Here is an 18,112-nt window from a genome sequence, read left to right on the forward strand (position 1 = left end):
AACAAATCTTGATGCTTTACATAAACTTCCTATGACCTGGTTTTTTATTAACACATTGCTGTGTGCAAGCAGGCAAAGACTCCACCCGCATGTAACATTCAGCTTCTCCCTTTTCAATCCTGCTCTGGTCCTGGGAGACAGTGGAGCAGCAGACATTGGGGGCAGGAGGTGTGGAAGGCCTTGACTCTACAGCAGCCTGACCTCCCTCTCCCACCTCCTGCACCTGATCTTTACTCCCCTATCCTGCCGCTTCTCCTGCCTCTGACTCCCATCTCCTGCCTGTTACAGATTTCCCCCAGGTCATGGATCCCTTCTTCCAAACCAGCCTCCAACTCCCCTGCTCCCAACGCCCGCTTATCAGTATCCAGCCACCCCTCTGCGGTGCCCAGCCATTCCCTGGCCTACAATACTGCTTAAAATGCATACTGCAGATGGAGCTTCAGCCTTCATAACAAGGACGCTCTGCTAGGACATTGGGAGAGCACCTGCCACTGACTCCTTCCCCTCCTGTCCCAATGCATGTCAAGAAATCAAACCCTGGTTGATCCTTGCTCCATCTTTACCAATAGCCATGCCTTATGGTGATACCTTCCTTAATCTAATTGCAAATCTTCCACTGTTCTGGTCAAGCAACCTTTCCTCAAAGGGATTACAGTGGTACCTCAGATTAAGTACTTAATTTGTTCCAGAGGTCCATTCTTAACCTGAAACTGTTCTTAACCTGAAGCACCACTTTAGCTAATGCGGCCTCCTGCTGCTGCCGCGCCGCCGGAGCACGATTTCTGTTCTCACCCTGAAGCAAAGTTCTTAACCTGAGGTACTATTTCTAGGTTAGCGGAGCCTGTAACCTGAAGCGTATGTAACCTGAAGCGTATGTAACCCAAGGTACCACTGTACAGAAAATAAACAAGAGTCCAAGATGACAAAGGGAGAGCTTCAGAAGCTCTGAAGAACATGGGCCAGAAATTCAGATCATGTAGCAGTCCGCAGCAATTAGACTTCAGGCGATCCAGTTAGCCTAGAACGGGCCCATTTCTCGCACCCTGGATTCCTCTCAAATTGCAGCCTTGGCGGCATTAGTCATGGAGCTCTGTGGTTTTGCACTCGGCACATCCTGTGCTGCAGACTTAAACTGTTGACGTGAGCTGACCAAGCAGGTGTACATGAGGGTGGCTGGATCCCATTGGTTGGACTCTCCAGCTCTAATGAACCTCTCAGCCTGGTAATTAATATAATGACACGACTATCCCCAAAGTAAACAAGGGGAAAAAATCAATGCAAACTACACTTTTTATTGGCAGCTAGGCTTGCCTGTGACTATTTCTCAGTCCTTCTGAGAGGAAAGGGCTTCGCAGCCCCGGGGAAGGAACGCCTTTTACTACTACTACTACTACCACCTGTTTCTAGTTATGTTTCCCTGGAAGATGTAGGATAAGACAGTTTCCCACTATTCCAGTTTTCCTGCTGAAGCTGCCAGTGATCAAGTGCGAGGTAAGAAGTGTGAAGTCACACTCCTTAAACTGCATTTTCTAGATCTTCCCTTCTTTGCTGGGGATTTGATTTAGGGTTGATCAGGGATCCCAGAAACATTGTGGCTCTGGGGGCTTGGTGACAAGAAGATGGATGCATTTTAAACATTCCTTTTGAAATGGAATTGGACGGTTTCCAATGAGGACACATTAAACCGATAAAACCCGCCATGGCGTGTTTAAGTCGGAAAATAATGGCAGCATGTTAAATGACCAATTCTGATTTGTTTTTAAGGATTTGGGGTTTAAGAGAAACAGGAAACTGGGGGGGGGGGAGAGATTTCACAGAGGATAGAATTCATTTACCTTTAATAGTCACAAAGAATAAGAAAAGCTGTGCCTGCAAATCATAATCTAGAAGATTGCCTCTGAGGAAGTACGGTAGTTCTCAGGATCAAAGAGGTTTCCCACATCTGGTATAGACAATGCCGAGGGAGGTAGACGGCTGATCTTAGTGTTAGACAGCTTCATACAAAGCACCCCGAACCTATCCCACTAGCACCTGCAGCTTCCTTTGGAGTAAAGACTTGGTCAAGTCTAGTCCAACAACCACCTCTTGGTCCTGCACTTATGGTGTCAATGACCCAACCTTTGTTAAATGTCTAGGGGGGTTAAAAGCAAACTCTTCCTACCCAGCAGCCAAAGCATCATCCACCCATGGATATCAAAGCAACAGCGCATCAGAGACACCACCCCCAGGAATCTGGAGAAGATGAGACTGCTTCCCCCAACCCAGAGGGCTGGAAGATCAACTATGAGAAGTCGTGGCTACACCGCCATTGCTCTTCCTTGCTCCTCCGCGACAAGCAGGCCCAGAAGGCCGGGCGGCTTTTCTCAGGACTGATGGCCATGAACGTGGTGTTCCTGGGCAGTGCCTTCATCTGCAGCATGATTTTCAACAAGGTGGTCATTACGCTGGAAGACGTCTGGATCTTCCTCTCCATCCTCAAGGTCCTGGCCTTAGGCTGGATGGCAAGCTATTTATTGTTCACCAGGAGGAAGCCACATGCTATCTTGTACCGGGATGCCCATGCAGGGCCCATGTGGGTTAAAGGTAAGCAGTGCTGCCACCATCTACAACGTCCTGACAATGTGTCTAGAGTACTTCACATACCAGGATCCAAGCATAGCCCCTAGGGCACCTACCTGGTTAATAGGCCCAAGTACCTGTTTTCTCAGGTGGGCAGTGTCACACCTTGGGGGAAACCTTAATGGTGGGCTATGGAAGCTCTAGAAGAGATGGTTCACTAATTGTTTTTAGGCAGCCTAAGAAGTACAGATTAAAAAAAGGACACATACTGCAAACTCTGGGGACATTCGCACACCTTGTTGGTGCATTCCCTTTTGCACTGTGCTTGGTTTTTTTAAAGGTGCTTTTATTTAATACCAGGGGTGGAAGATTTCAGGTTCAAAGCCAAATGTGGCCCTCCCTGTCCTTCTGTCTGGCCCTTGGAACTCTCCCCAGGTCACACACTGCAAGTTTTTTTTCCTGGCTGCAATGCATCCTTTAACTCTGCTCATGTCTACCTCCTAACTAGACAAGCAAGGGAGAGGAATGTGTGTGTAGAAAGCAGCTACCTGTACAAAGGTAGAATCTGCGTTCAATGCTCCACCCACTTTTGCCTTGGTCCCCCACCCACCACTGGTTGCCCAGAAGGGAATGCAGTGCTCAGGCTGAAACAGGAGCCCCACCTCGCAGGTTGACTGCTCTTATTAGCTAGCTCTTGACAAAATATGGTTGGTTTGTGTGTTCATACAGGTTCTCTAATCCTGTTTGGCGTTTGCAGTGTCCTCCTGCACATGTTCCGGATTGGGTACAACATTATCCATATTCAGTGTAAATCCCAGGTGGCCCTTTTGTTCCCATCCATAGGAATCCTCTTCATCTGCATTCAGGTATTAGCTCCTGCTTTTGCTACAGCCCAGCCTCTTTGCTAACAAAAGAGCTCACTTTTATCATTGGTATCAAAAGTGTATATATACACATTATTGTATAAACACAATGATATTACCGTATTTTTTGCACCATAACACTCACTTTTTTCCTCCTAGAAAGTAAGGGGAAATGTCTGTGCGTGTTATGGAGGGAATGCCTACGGGTGGCATGCCTACGGATTTTCCTCCTCTAAAAACTACGTGCGTGTTATGGTCGGGTGCGTGTTATAGAGCGAAAAATACGGTATATGCTGCCATTCTAAGAGTTGTGTGTGTGCACACGCGTGCGCATGCACACACACACAAACACACACAAACACACAGAGGGTTGCTTGCCTTCAACTCCTGAGTTTTTCCCCAGACCTTCAGATTTGCAGGAGCGGGGGGGGGGGGGGGGGGACCAGCTGCCGTTTCTCCCATTTCCAATCTGGTCCTTTCACATTTTATCCACTGCGGCAAACAGGAGACTCCCAAAATGGGAAGAGGGCAGACAGGCAAAACACAAAGTTGCAAAGTTATAACACACAGGGAGGGAGGGGAAAACCACAAAAGTGCATTGCTTGGTAATTCTAAGTAACAGACAAAAATTGGAGCAGTTCAAAAATTATCCACATATAGACAAAAACATGCTCCTAGATCTCAGGACCCATAGTGTAGAATTTGGTTACATCTCAGGAGATGTTCAAATGCTAACACGGTTACATTCAAGTATCTGTAGCCGAACACAGAACAAATGGCCCACTCCCTCCCAGTGGCATAGCTTGAATTGCCAGTGCCCAGGGCAAGGAAAGTATTGTGCCCCAATTACCTGTACAAAAATACAAGCAACATGCTTAATTTATCTAACAAGATTTACTGTATTTTTCTGTTTATGACTAGGTTTTTTAAACCAAAAAATTAGGTTAAAAATTGGGGCTCATCTTATACATGGGTAGTGCTGAGGGGTGTTTTCTTAATTTGGAGTCCCCCAAAATAGGAGGCGTCTTATACATGGGGATGGAAAAATACGGTACTGCTTGATTGTAAGAAAGCCTTTAAGTGGTTTTTACATGCTGGCTATCTGTACAAAACTGTTTTCATTCTTGCTGCCACACTAATTTTCCTCTCTGCATTGATTTCAGACTTACTTTATATGGTGCCATGCAAAGGACTGCACCCAGGTTCACCACAACTTCACCAGGTAGGAAAACAGAAGCAGCATGAAACCTTTACAAATCGTAATGGTGAAACGGGAGCAGTGGGGGCTCACTTCATAACAGAGGCAAAGAACCTGTGGCCTATCAGGTGTTATGGCCCCAACTCTCATCAGCACCAACAGCCAACAAGACCAATGGTCAGGGATGATGTGAGTTGAGAGAACAGCATCTCATAGGGCCACCAATTCCCCACCCTTAACAAAATTAAGTACTTTGTCACACAACACATAGCTAAACTATGGGATTTGCTCCTGTTGGTAGCAATGGCCACCAACTGAGATGGTTTCAAAAGAGGGTTAGACCAATTCGTGGACAATAAGTGGCCACTAGCCGCAATGGCTGTATTCTACCTCTACCATTAGAGTAGGCCTCTGAATACCAGTTGCCAGGAATCGCAAGTGGGGAGACTGACACTCAAGTCCTGCTTTGGGGCAACCGGTATTCAATAAGCTTCTGGCTGGCCCTTGTGAGAATAGAGTGCTGGACCAAATAGGTCACTGGACTGATCCAACAGGCTTTTGCTATGCAGAATCTAGCACTAATTATATAAGATTGCATCAAGTTGTTCCCCTACTAAGGGTAGACCCACAGCAGTTAACAGGCATAACTAAGGGTTGGTCATTTCAATGGGTCTACGTTGAGTAGGCGAACGTGGGTGGCGCTGTGGGTTAAACCACAGAGCCTAGGAGTTGCTGATCAGAAGCTTGGCGGTTCGAATCCCCGCAATGGGGTGAGCTCCCGTTGCTCGGTCCCTGCTCCTGCCAACCTAGCAGTTTGAAAGCAAGTCAAAGTGCAAATAGATAAATAGGTACCACTCCGGTGGGAAGGTAAACGGCGTTTCTGTGCACTGCTCTGGTTCTCTGGAAGCGGCTTAGTCATGCTGGCCACATGACCCAGAAGCTGTACGCCAGCTCCCTCGGCCAATAAAGCGAGATGAGCACCGCAACCCACAGTCGGTCACGATTGGACCTAATGGTCAGGGGTCCTTTTACCTTTATGTTGAGTAGAACTTAGTTGTCTGCAGCCCAAACTGTATTTACTGAAGTTTTATGATCAGAAGTTGATTCAAGAAAATGGCATTAAGGTGTTTAGGTTGTTTCTCTTGGGATAGCCCTCCTCTCCCTCGCCTACTCATTCTCTCACTCACAAACACCTTTTACATTCAAAGTTTATTCTGCAGCTTTGCAGGCTAGGTAGGAACCTTTTTCATTAATGAAAGAGGAAGCCCTCAGGGTGCTGATCTCTGCTCCCGATGCCAGACTCCACAACTGGAACAGGATCATGGAGCTGGGTTGCGTTAGCCACACAACTAAGGACTTTCACACAGCCGTTTGTCCTGCCAATTTTCCCCAGGTAAACTCTGCTCTTTACCACTGAATCAGAGAAAACATCAATTGGTCTTTCCACAGATTGAAGTTTGCTCCGATTCAGCCATAGAGAGCGGGTTTTCCTGGGAAAAGCCAAAATCCATTGGACCTGTGCTATCTGGGCATGGGACAAGCGAGAGTGTGGATGAGCCCTTAACTTTGCTATGTTAACTCAAACACGGAAAGGTCAGTCAAGTTCCCCATTCAGTTACCAACAAGAGAACTGAATACCAGTACTGTGAGAACAGGTAGAATACAGCTTCATTAATAAAAGACCGATGTCAAAAGACTATAAATATGTGTTTCTTTTTTGACAGATGTGGGCTAATGCTGACCTTAGCCATTAACCTCTTGCTGTGGCTCTTAGCAGTGACCGATGACTCAGTTCACAAGGAAATTGAATCAGAACAAAACAATACCATGCAGAGATATGAAGGCAAGGTTCATTATCTATTTTATTTTATTTTAAAGTGGGCAAGAGATCCAAAAACAAGATACATTCTTCATCTTCTTAAAAAGGGTAGAGTAGGAAAATGGGGAACATGCCAGGTGAGCAGAAAGCTTTGCACATTTCCACACAGACAAACTGTGATTGTGAAGACATCACACGCAATAAGATGCTAACTTAGGTTATGAACTCTATTGATAGCTTAGGTGATCGGAAAGCAGGGTGGGTTATTTGCTCACTGAAATTAAGTGAGCCCTGATGGATCATTTATAGTCCAGCATCCTGTTTTCAACATAGCCAAGCCCAAAAGCAGAACATGAATACAACAATACAAATGGTTTTCTATATGCAAAGCCATTTTGGGGGTGGAGAGGTCCTGCTTCTTGTAGACCAGTGATGGCCAAACTTGGCCCTCCAGCTGTTTGGGGACTACAATTCCCATCATCCCTGACCACTGGTCCTGTTAGCTAGGGATGATGGGAGTTGTAGTTCCAAAACAGCTGGAGGGCCAAGTTTGGCCACGCCTGTTGTAGACCTATATGAGGAATAGAATGTAGGGATGATCGTGGAGTGGGGAGTGGGGTCCAGAAGGAGCACACTCCCCACCCGCAGGCAGCCTCAGCCTGCCTGCACACGTGACCTTGGGGTGCAGAGCACATACACCCCTCACAAAGCCACGGCTGTCTGAACATGGTTGCCTCTGTCTAACCTTTTGCGGTCTCAGTAGTCTGCAGTGCCCTGTCTGTAACCTTTGTTTCTGAGACCTTTTGTCTCCTTCGTCATACACTGTGCAAGGGGAAAATGACGGGGTGGAAACAGGTGCCAAAATACCTTTGTACCACCGGAAGATGTGTAAAGGTCACAGCCCAAAATGTATCTGCCTGGTTTGCATATTTGTCTCAATAAAAGGAGGCTCCACAGGGCTGGCTGGCAGCTTGCATGCAGCTCACCTGTGCGCAGCTCACCTGCATTATCAACTCCTGCCTCATGTCCATCACTTCAATAGAAACCCAGTCAATCTGATGCCTCCTTTCCCAAACTGTATTGCAGAATTTAGAGTTCCAGTCCTGTACCTTGATGAGTAGGAGAGAGGGGAGAATGGTCCAACAATAGTACCGTCATTGGTGGCTCCAGATATGTCCAGTTTACTTGTAATGTGCCAAACTGTAGTCTAATCACTGGATTACTTGGTCTGTGCCTGTCCTGATAACTTAAAATGCCAGTATTAAACAGACAAGAGCAGAAAACACACAGAGCTGCAATCAGGCGTAATTCACAAGGAGCCAAGAACAGAAATAGAGTCATGTGCCTTTCAAAAAGAAATGTGTGCCAATACTGATGGGTTAAGACAGAATTGCCCCATGCAGGTTGAGTATCAGCATTTGATTCCAGCACCTTTTCATGTGCAAACTTCATAGGTAAAGGTAAAGGTACCCCTGCCCGTACGGGCCAGTCTTGACAGACTCTGGGGTTGTGCGCCCATCTCACTTAAGAGGCCAGGGGCCAGCGCTGTCCGGAGACACTTCCGGGTCACGTGGCCAGCGTGACATCGCTGCTCTGGCGAGCCAGAGCCGCACACGGAAATGCCGTTTACCTTCCCGCTGGTAAGCGGTCCCTATTTATCTACTTGCACCCGGAGGTGCTTTCGAACTGCTAGGTTGGCAGGCACTGGGACCGAGCAGCGGGAGCGCACCCCGCCGCAGGGATTCGAACCGCCGACCTTTCGATCGGCAAGTCCTAGGCGCTGAGGCTTTAACCCACAGCGACACCTTCTAATAACATCCTGCCATTCTCCCCATCTTATTCCAGGCAATGGGACCAGCTCCTGCAGGTGCTCCAACAAAACAGGCTGCAAGGTCTTCCAGAATGGCTATATTTTGCTGTACCCCTTCAACACGGAATACTGCCTGATCTGCTGCTCCATGCTTTATGTCATGTGGAAGAACGTGGGCCGGCGCATAGCTCAGCACCATAGTACTTGTGCCAAGCCCAGATTCAAACCACATGGGGTCATTTTCGGGCCGCTGCTGGGCATCTTCGCAGTGATCGCTGGCATCTGCATTTTCATGATGTATCAGGTCCAAGCCACCAGCTCCTCCCCGAGCCATCAAGCATTCATTCTCTATTATTCCTACTACATTGTTTTGTTGCCTGTGATGACACTAGGAGCCTTAATTGGAACCATCACCCATGGCTTAGAAGAGAGGGAGCTGGACACGCTAAAAAACCCAACACGAAGCCTCGATGTGATATTGCTCATGGGAGCAGCCTTAGGCCAGATCGGCATCTCTTACTTTTCCATTGTGGCCATTGTGGCCACAGACCCAACGGACTTGCTGAACAGCATCATCCTAGCCTATTCGGTGAGCCTCATCATTCAGCACATCACCCAGAACATCTTCATTATTGAGGGGCTCCATAGACAGCCACTGCCGGCAAATGAAGGTCGCCGCAGCCAGGCTGAACATTCCAGGAATGGCTCTAGCTCAACCCAGAGCCCACCCAGTGAACACATGATTGCATCTCCTGGCTGTCGAGAACCTGTCTCCTCCGCAGCCAACAAGGAGGCAGATCCAAATGAAGGGGAGAAACGCGAACATGCTAGCATCCCAAAGGATTGCAACCAAGAGAGAAGGCAGGACATCCGGAAAGCTTCACAGACCTACATCCAGACCTACAACCATTTGAACTGGAAGAGGAAAGCTCTGAAAGAGATCTCTAGCTTCTTGATCATGTGCAACATCATAGTAAGTGCTTGACTTCAGTGCATATAGAAAACTGAGGTGCAGATTGTAGTGAAGAGCCCCAAAGCCTGCCCAGGAACACGAGCAGCTCCCATCTCTAAACTTGAGGTATGCTGCCACCAGCCCTCACTTTTCCCTCTTACTTTGAGACAAAGACAATTCTCAAAGCTACAAGCAGTTAATATTAGTTAGGGCAGCGTATGCCAACACACCATCTGTGGGCACCACTGTGCTTGTTAGTACCTCCCAGGGCACCCATGAAACATCTCTTCTAAAATCTGCAATGCATGAGAACACGGTTTGCTCATTCTTAATATAAGGGTCAGGGCAGGGCTTTTTTTTCAGCTGGAGCTCAGCTCTGGCACCTCTCAGGTGGGCGTCATTGCCATTCTAAGAGAACGAGGGAGAAGTTCATGGTGAGGTCCAGCATCTCTTTCTAGGAAAAACAGTACTTGGGGGGGGGGGCAAGAAAACAAGAGGATTGATAGACCTTTGTATATGGGATCACACTAGCAGCAGGGGACAACCCTGGCACATGGAACCAAGGTTGCTTTGATTTTCAGGTCACTGGAAAAGGAGGAACAGGAAGTGGGGGCCTAAATCAAAGGCAAAAAATACCTTGAGGTATCTCTATATTAACTGTCCCCCTTCCCTGAGCTTCGACTGACAAACATTCTCTGGTTTTTGCTCTTTTCACACCCCTTTTCAGTTATGGATCATGCCATCATTTGGAGCGCATCCGGTGTTTGAGAATGGAATAGAGAAATCATTTTATGGCTACTCTACCTGGTTTGTTATTGTCAATTTCGGGCTTCCCTTGGGTGTGTTCTACAGGATGCATTCCGTTGGCGATCTTCTGGAGGTGTACCGATCTGCTTGAACTCAACTCAAGCCTTCATACATTGACAGCAGAGTGAAAACTTCACTGAAATATTTATGGAAACCAGTAACTGTTATGAGAATATGACATTAAAAAGTGGAAATTGTGGCTACAGTTTGAACAGTTTACGACACTGGGGTGGGGGAATCAAAGTAAATTTAACCTTCTTGGTACATAGCCTACTATGTCATGGAAGAATGCACATCCCATAACAGATTATTATAGAACTGACACATTCTGTGTACATTATAACCTCTAATTACAATTATGCTAGTAAGGTAAAGGGACCCCCGACCACAAGGTCAAGTCGTGACCGGTGCTCATCTCGGTTTATTGGCTGAGGGAGCCGGTGTACAGCTTCTGGGTCATGTGGCCAGCATGACTAAGCCGCTTCTGGCAAACCAGAGCAGCGCACGTAAACACCATTTACCTTCCCGCCAAAGCGGTACCTATGTATCTACTTGCACTTTGACGTGCTTTCGAACTGCTAGGTTGGCAGGAGCAGGGACCGAGCAACAGGAGCTCAACCCGTCGCGGGGATTCGAACCACCAAACTTCTGATTGGCAAGTCCTAGGCTCTGTGGTTTAACCCACAGTGCCACCCGCATCCCTACAATTATGCTAAACAACCATTAATGAGAAACACAAGACTTGGAAGATGTGGGAACTGAGCTGGGCCCAACAATCCCTTGGGCAAAACCGTCACCTTCCATGAATATGTCAATCCTTTGGGGTGCAAGAACCAGCCTTCAGAGACTGAGAAGCGGGTTGCCAGAGGCATTTTGAAAAGGACACGGTAAGCGAATACTCATGTTAACACCCATCCACATCTAAAGAGTTAACAAACTGCAATGTATTTGAGCGAATGATTTGAGTTTTGATCTCTGCTGACACTGGGCTGTTAAACTTTTATTGTCAGGGGTTTACAACAATTTATAGGACTTTAGGGGGTGTGGGAAGGGACAAAGGACCCTCAGGATACTCACATAGCCTCAATAGTTGTCCCATTCCCACTAGAAAGCCTTGTTTAGAGGACGTCCCCAGGACATGATGGAATAAGACAAGGAGTATAAAGTGTTCAGAATGCAATCACACGTTTTTTAAGTTAGCATGGGCCAATAGTCTAATTCTGTTTCCATGATTTATCTAGTAATACTGAACTGGGAACAGATAGATTTTAAGAGATGTGATGTATAGTTTTGAAGACATTGCATTCGATCTGTAGCAATTGTGATGGCACTGTGGCGAACCTTGAAAAGCCACATCATTAAGCAGTTACCGTAACATGGTTAGCTAAATGTTCAAAGTTTATTGCATGTGCAATCTGTATTTCACCCATGTTCAGGACACAGAAAAGCCAGTAGAACACAATGAAAAGCTGCCACTAAATTATAATAGGTCTTGGCTCAGCCTGGTGATCCATTATATAAAGGATTAAAAGCTGCTCCTGGCGTTGCAATCAATTCATCTTTTAGCACTATCTAAATCCTTCTTGTTGCCGAAGGCTAATAGATGGAACTGTAAACATCTCGTTTTATTACTCTCTTGCAAAATAAATCACTCTCAAGCAATTTCTTGGTCAAGGTATGGGCTTGACGTCCTTTTTAATAATAATAATAATAATAATAATAATAAAGAGTTATGAGAGGCAAAAACAGTATGCACAGGTCTTAGGTTCCCATGCCTGTCCAACAGTGTGGAGACTATTTCACTTGGACTTATAGGGCAAAAGGTCTTACGCTTTTGGACTTTGCATCTCTGTTAATTTTACCCAGCCTTATGTCAACAGGAACTGTCAGAAGAAATAAAAGCTGGATAAATTAGCACTCTTAAAAGTTAATTATTACCCTAATCCTCATGGGCAAAAGCACAGGATCCCATCAAAGGAGCTTACTGAAGGTTAGTCCTCTTTTTAAATGAACAATTAGGGAAAGGGTTATAGATCTTGCAACAAAGAACTCTGTACAGTATGTGCAAGGGAGGCTGCCTGGACTGGAGTATACACACGGGGAGCTGGGCTTGTCCTACGACAGTTAAGTTCAAACAGATCCATTGCATAAGCTGGTCAGGATTTTAAACATCCCATTCAAATTCCCACAGTCCTATCAGAACATGTTCATGTTCAATGCTTTTGGTTTCCCATATTGCTCTGCAGATGGACTTCTTCTGCACACCCTAATTTGACAAACCCATAAGCTCGTTGCAGGCATGGAGGAATGGATGGGTGAGGACCCCTAAGCTACATTTAAACCCTGTCGAGACGGAGGCCTTGTGGGTGAGTGGCTCCTGCATCCAAGAAACAGGAGAGTTACCTGCTCTAGATGGGGCTTCACTCCCTTCTGAATGAACAAGAATGGAGTCCTACCATGCTCCTGGATCCCTCTTTGTCACGGAAGGCACAGGTAGCCTCGGTTGCTAGGAGTGCCTTTTACCAGCTTCATCTGGTAAGACCATAGTGGCCACTGGAGTTAGGGACCTCAAGACTGGATGTCTGCAACGTACTGCACGTGGGGGATTCCCAGAAAGCTGCAGCTAGTGCAGAATGCAGCAACCAGGCTGTGAACTGCAACATCTTCCCAACAGCATATAGCACCTCCGCTAAGAGAACTGCACTGACTGCCAAAATGCTACAGGGCTCAGTTCAAGAGTTTGCTTTCAATGTTTAAAGCCCTATGCAACCTGGGGCCAGGTTACCTGAAGGACATCTTGCCACGTATATCCTTGCTCAGCCATTGCATTCCTCTGATGGGGTGTTGTTAAGAGTTCTGAATATCCCAGAAGTACATTTGAGCTCAACTTGGGAAGCAGGTCTTTAGTGTTGTGGCTGTAGCTCTAAGTAATCAGCCTCCCACTGAACAGATGCGTGCTTAGCATCTTTACTTTTAGCAGCTACTGAACACTTATCTTTTTAAGACATTTCTTATCTTTTTAAGAAAGTCAAAATGACCCAGCCATTTCATACTGGATTACATTACACAGAATTTTGCAGTTTGACATTTTAAAGATATGCTTTAAAAAACAGTTGTGTATATTTCGTTGCTTATGAATTTTTAAAATATATTTCTGTTGAACGCTGCTTCAGAAACATTTGTTGAGAAGCAGTTTAAAAATCCTTGAATAAATATGGCACCCAGTTGGAGCCTACATTCACCCTATGGCTTTCTGTTAATCGATGCAAGGAACTGTGCAAATGCTCTGAACTTATCTATGACATTTCTCTCCAGGTGCTGCTTCCAGTTTAGCAGTTGTGTTGAATCGGGAACTCCTGTGCAGCCATGCCTTTAATGGAAAGTTACATGTTGCAAAGGACGCCAGATCATCATAAATCAAACAGTACCGAACAAGCTCATAAACCTTCTGGAGATACAGACACAGAGGAAAGCCCATTGCGGTGTTTTAAGATAATTTTATCTCTATATGTAAAGCAAATAGTTTACAGTGCAACTCTGATTTTTCATGGAACAAAGAGCAGACCTGCAACACCAACAAATGCAAAAGTCAAGATAAACTCACAAGGAACAAACCACATTGACACAAAATAAAAAGATGGGGTGCTCACAAAAGCTTCTCTGTGTGAAAGGGAATGGGACAGATCAGTGTCTGGTACAGTGTGATACACTCAGCCAGACCCTTGCCAGAGCACTACCAAATCACATTTGAGAAATCAAAGACATTCCAGGGAAAGTATGAACTTCAGTCTGCCAGTGGAGGTGGAAGGTGAGATGAATAGATTAGTTTTGCCAATGAGAAAGGAGTGAGATAAAGGATATTTGTCCTTTAAATTCTTCATCTATTTTCATCTTCTAAATATTTAGAATAAGCTCCAGATAAAACCTAGAATTTGCCAATTCTGTCCAAGATAGCCTCCCCTAACCTATCCTGTTTAGGATAACCTAAAATATACGTTCTGTTCTTGAGCAAAATAATCAAACCATATTGGTACTATATTCTGCAGATGTAGCCATTCATTTCTATGACATCAGTTTCAAATCTTTAACAACCTGGAAGTTTGAGAAAAGCAATCCATAAGTAAAAAAACAAACAACCCAGCAATATGGCCTCCTAATTGCAGAACTTCCAGTTAAGGGTCAGGTGAAAGCTGGCAGAGAGGTGATGACACATCTCTCATTTCCTATAAGTGAGCAAGAACTACCCATAGTGAACAAAAACTGTGATTCCAAACTGGTGGTGGCCCCTGGACCCTTTGAGAGCCTTCTGGGAAGTCTGAAGAATCTTAGACTGATCAGCCAGAAATGGACTTGTCATTCCATGACCATATTTGCAAGGGGATGTTGGCTTGCATCGTAAGATACAAAACTAATTAAACTCATGTTAGCTAACCCAGGTCTAAGCATAAATCTCCAATTCCGAAAATAGAAAACTCACATTCCTCTGTAAGAACACTTTTCAAATTCATGTTGATTCCTCAGAGACACATTCCAAAGGCATGTGGTCTATCAACCAGCCTTTGCCAGTCCCTCATGAATTCTGCTAGGGAGAAATTCCCATTTCCCCCCGCTAACTTTGAATCTATAAATCTAGCTTAAGCAACCCAGAACAGAAGCCACATGGCGCAGCTTCTTAAATAATTAAACTTCATTCTAGCAGTCTTACTGCCTACAGTTATCATTAAACACAACAAAACGATTCTCTAAATCCCTGAAAAAGAGCATGGGCCCACCCCCTCCCACCCTCTCGCCACATGTCCCACGTCAGAACAGCTTTCCCAGAAACAATTCCTGCAACAAACACAGTGTGATGCATCTTAGACATACACCCACCATTCAAAGGGAGGAAGGACGAGGGAAGAGGAATGTGGATGCTTCATTACAGCACCAGTACAAAGTAGTTAAGCACATTTTCAGTGACAGGAAAGAAACAACCAGACCCAGAAGATTAACACCTGAAGTGACTTAAATAAATAGAACCCCACAGCCACCTAGTAAAAGCTACTACTCCACCCTGGGTAGTTACAATAAAGCAAAACACCAGCAAGGTGGGCAACATAAAAGTGGTGGTAGGATACATTCTTTGGGAGGGGGGGGGAACCACAGAGCTACCTTCTGCGGTAGCACTTCCTTCATTGGTCCAGTTTTATATAACTCTTTACATTCAGCATATTTTAAATTGAAAGGCTGAATCTGACCAGGGAATGAAAAGATCGCTTCTCTAGCTAGTCAGGTTCAGAACCCCATCGAGAAGCAGAAGAACAGCATGGTGATATACGGGTTGGTTTTCAGTGCAACCACCCAAAGCTTTCCTTGCACATTCTTCCATCAAAGTTCCCTTGGAGCTGGGGGTTAGGGAAGATTTTTAGAGGGGTGTGGGTCTTCAGCTTGAAAGTGGCAGGTCAGTAAATGGAGGTGATTGTCCTTTGGATCACTCAGCAGGCAGTGAAATGAAGGAAGAGCTGTGATGAAGAAGCGCACAGCAAGATCCTTGTTTCCAGTGTTCCCCTCTCAACAGGGGCAAGTTCCTCCCTCTCTTCCCCGTTCCTTAGACTCGCTGAATTTCAAACAGCTTTACATCCGTGTCATACCAGATAGGGGGATCCACATTCCTGAAGAGAAACAGAAGTTTGTTTTATTAGGCAAATCCCGGTGTTTTCCCATCTAGGATAGTTACAACGTTCACAAAACTTTAACAGATTTGCAAACGCATGAGGTCAGCAGACACAAGTTGCTAAGGGCCACACTGTTTGTGATGCTCAGTCAACTATTTCTTCCACAGGGCAGGTGCCACTACCGAGAAGGCCCTTTGCCTGGTTCCCTGTAACTTGGCTTCTCGCAGCGAGGGAACCGCCATAAGGCCCTCGGCGCTGGACCTCAGTGTCCAGGCAGAACGATGGGGGTGGAGACACTCCTTCAGGTATACTGGACCGAGGCCGTTTGGGGCTTTAAAAGTCAGCACCAACACTTTGAATTGTGCTTGGAAACATACTGGGATCCAAAAAATGAAATGGCAGCATTTCTTAAAGGTTCAGAACCAAAATTTGAATACTGTAGATGCCTAGGGCTGAATAGATACTTATTGTGAAGAGGATTTTTTCCCATCTCCCCAAGGTAACATGTCCCATTATGGATTTTCTCTTAAATTTACTTTCCTGTATCTTAACCCCATGCTCTCCATACTATATTTAATGCATTTGATGAATAATTGTTCTCCCTTTTTATTTCCAATATCTAATCATCATTTTGAATTGCTGTTTTGTTTTCAAATTCTAAGCCCAGTTCAATACTAAATATACGTTATTCTCAGATGCCGATAAAACCCTGATTACACTTCAAAGTGATCTTACTGAAAATGAAATGTCATTCTCTGTACAGAACCTAACAACATGGCTCATGACAGGCTTGGCATCCATTACTTTGTGCAAAATTTAAAATTCACAGCATAACTCCACCTCATGGGTATGAAGGCAGCCTTTAGTACCAACCACTTAACTGAAAACAAGGCAGGCCAGTCATCAGCAACATGCTATCGGTGAAGAAAAATGAATTTGGGTTGTTTAGGGCCGATTTACCTCAAATAAATAACTCCCCACATGTAAGTGCGGAACCACATAGCAGTGCCACAGTTAGCCTGGTATTTGCGGATGAGGATGGGATGAGGAACAGGAAGCAGCCCCACCAATGTGCCATGCTGCAAGAACTTCAGAATCTCAGACTCATCTGTGAGGCCCCTGGAAAAAAGAGAGAACACTTAAATGGATGCTGCAGAAGAATAAACGTGACCCACAGAGTTTCCTTTTATTGCTGTGCACTCAAATTCCACAGACAAGGGCAAGATGAAAGAGCATTAGAAATTCTCTAAAACTGCCAGGAATTCCCTGCAGAACATATTGAAGTGTCCAGTTATTTCCTTCAAAATGACACTAGTGTATTGGTCCAAGCTTGATTTTACAATACACTAAGGGGCTAAATTACATACAACTTTGGAGTTCTGCATCTGGAGGTCCAAGGCAATGTATTTTTTTGTAAAAGCAGCCACACATTTCCAGCTGAGGTCAGGCACAGGAGGTGAAGGTACAATCCTTCCTACAGTTGTGATCTAGACTGCTCCTTTGGAAGAGATGTTGCCAACAGGAAGTTCTACTTGTGGGCTAAAAAAAATTAAGTGAACAAGTTCCCTCTCCACAACTAACAGCCATTCAGGTATGAGGGTGATATGAATGGGGGCCCACTCCACCCACACCCATTGCAGTTCCAGTCTAAAACTGGACCCCGTGGCTCATTTTACAAATTGGGAGCTGCAAAACAAAGAGCTCTAACGTGACATGCAGTTTTGGTCCAGTGAAGAATGTCAACTTTGCTAATACTGTAAATATCTTCAGTCAGGACAAAGAACACCAAAGAGTTTTACCCACACATTTACAGCTATCTTTTTTCTGATTGTTAATGAGGTGAAGGAGACTTGCTTATTACAAAAATTGATTAGGACCATAATGCTTATGTTTACTAACTCAACATTTGTTGATAGGATATTATCTCTTTGAATAAGAAAAATTGCACAGTAACATTACAGATTATACAGCCTGATTCAGGCTGAATCTAGACACACCAAAGACGTGTTTCAGTTTAAAGTGTTATTAATTTAAACAGGGAAAACTGGTAGAGAAAAACGGGACTGCCATGGGACTGCACAATGTTATATTGCATATACAACGCATATAAGACACTTTTCTTTACCAATCTAGCTGAGTCCATAGTTTCAACGATGTATGTTATCAGTACGATAATAAGAGTTCAAAACTGCTCCTGTGTAAAGTGTTATCTGAAATCGTTATCATGCTGCAATTTATTGCCTTTCTTAGAGAAACCAGTTAACCATCAGGTCCTGCAGCTGTAGGGAGCCAGCCCCATAATGCTCTGCACTTCTTAAACCACCCCCTCAAGCAATTCATTGGGGTATAGAATCAAAAGGCCCTAAGAAAATGCAAGTGTGGGGTCCGTACTCTTTCTCAAACTTTGCACTAAAGAAGATATACAGAGGTGGGAAAATCATGCTCTCTAT

At 45.1% G+C, this 18,112-nt stretch overlaps 2 protein-coding genes and 1 long non-coding RNA gene across 5 annotated transcripts in view; 2 read left to right on the forward strand and 1 right to left on the reverse strand.

Annotated features, from left to right (window-relative positions):
* Window positions 1-446: 446 nt before the first annotated feature.
* Window positions 447-10,207, forward strand: OTOP3 (otopetrin 3). Of its 2 annotated transcripts, none has more exons than XM_079967415.1 (7): window positions 447-1,491; window positions 2,169-2,583; window positions 3,289-3,425; window positions 4,586-4,644; window positions 6,345-6,463; window positions 8,285-9,222; window positions 9,929-10,207. In XM_079967415.1, exons 2-7 carry the CDS (start codon window positions 2,187-2,189, stop codon window positions 10,097-10,099), a joined length of 1,821 nt encoding a protein of 606 aa, XP_079823541.1. In that variant the 5' UTR covers window positions 447-1,491; window positions 2,169-2,186; the 3' UTR covers window positions 10,100-10,207. The 2 variants fall into 2 exon arrangements, with proteins under 2 accessions (XP_079823541.1, XP_079823540.1); XM_079967414.1 differs by having other exon boundaries at window positions 450-1,491; window positions 2,166-2,583.
* A 212-nt stretch (window positions 10,208-10,419) lies between these two features.
* On the forward strand, window positions 10,420-12,706 carry LOC307211162. Its single transcript, XR_013836314.1, has 2 exons — window positions 10,420-10,895; window positions 11,889-12,706. It is a non-coding gene; the product is annotated as an uncharacterized lncRNA (long non-coding RNA).
* A 779-nt stretch (window positions 12,707-13,485) lies between these two features.
* HID1 (HID1 domain containing) overlaps window positions 13,486-18,112 on the reverse strand; it is a 44,346-nt gene continuing 39,719 nt past the window's right edge. Inside the window, exons 18-20 of one of the 2 annotated variants that reach the window (XR_013836300.1) lie at window positions 16,623-16,781; window positions 14,218-15,659; window positions 13,486-14,006 (exon numbers count right to left, since the gene is read on the reverse strand). Coding sequence is in view for 1 of the 2 variants with exons in the window: in XM_079967393.1 (XP_079823519.1) it covers window positions 15,596-15,659; window positions 16,623-16,781 (223 nt within the window). In the remaining variant the exon portion in view is untranslated. Of the gene's footprint in view, window positions 15,660-16,622; window positions 16,782-18,112 lie in introns of both variants that reach the window. The other variant, XM_079967393.1, reaches the window with a different exon arrangement.

The sequence above is a fragment of the Podarcis cretensis genome (genome assembly GCF_951804945.1).
Source record: "Podarcis cretensis genome assembly, chromosome: 2".
In the NCBI taxonomy this organism is placed as follows: Eukaryota; Metazoa; Chordata; class Lepidosauria; order Squamata; family Lacertidae; genus Podarcis; species Podarcis cretensis.

Excerpts from the sequence above, each read along its gene's own strand:
- OTOP3 (XM_079967415.1), top strand. The coding sequence starts at position 2,187 with ATGGATATCAAAGCAACAGCGCATCAGAGACACCACCCCCAGGAATCT. Across the intron at positions 2,584-3,288 it reads AGGGCCCATGTGGGTTAAAG|GTTCTCTAATCCTGTTTGGC; the intron begins GTAAGCAGTGCT and ends GTGTTCATACAG. Across the intron at positions 6,464-8,284 it reads TACCATGCAGAGATATGAAG|GCAATGGGACCAGCTCCTGC; the intron begins GCAAGGTTCATT and ends ATCTTATTCCAG.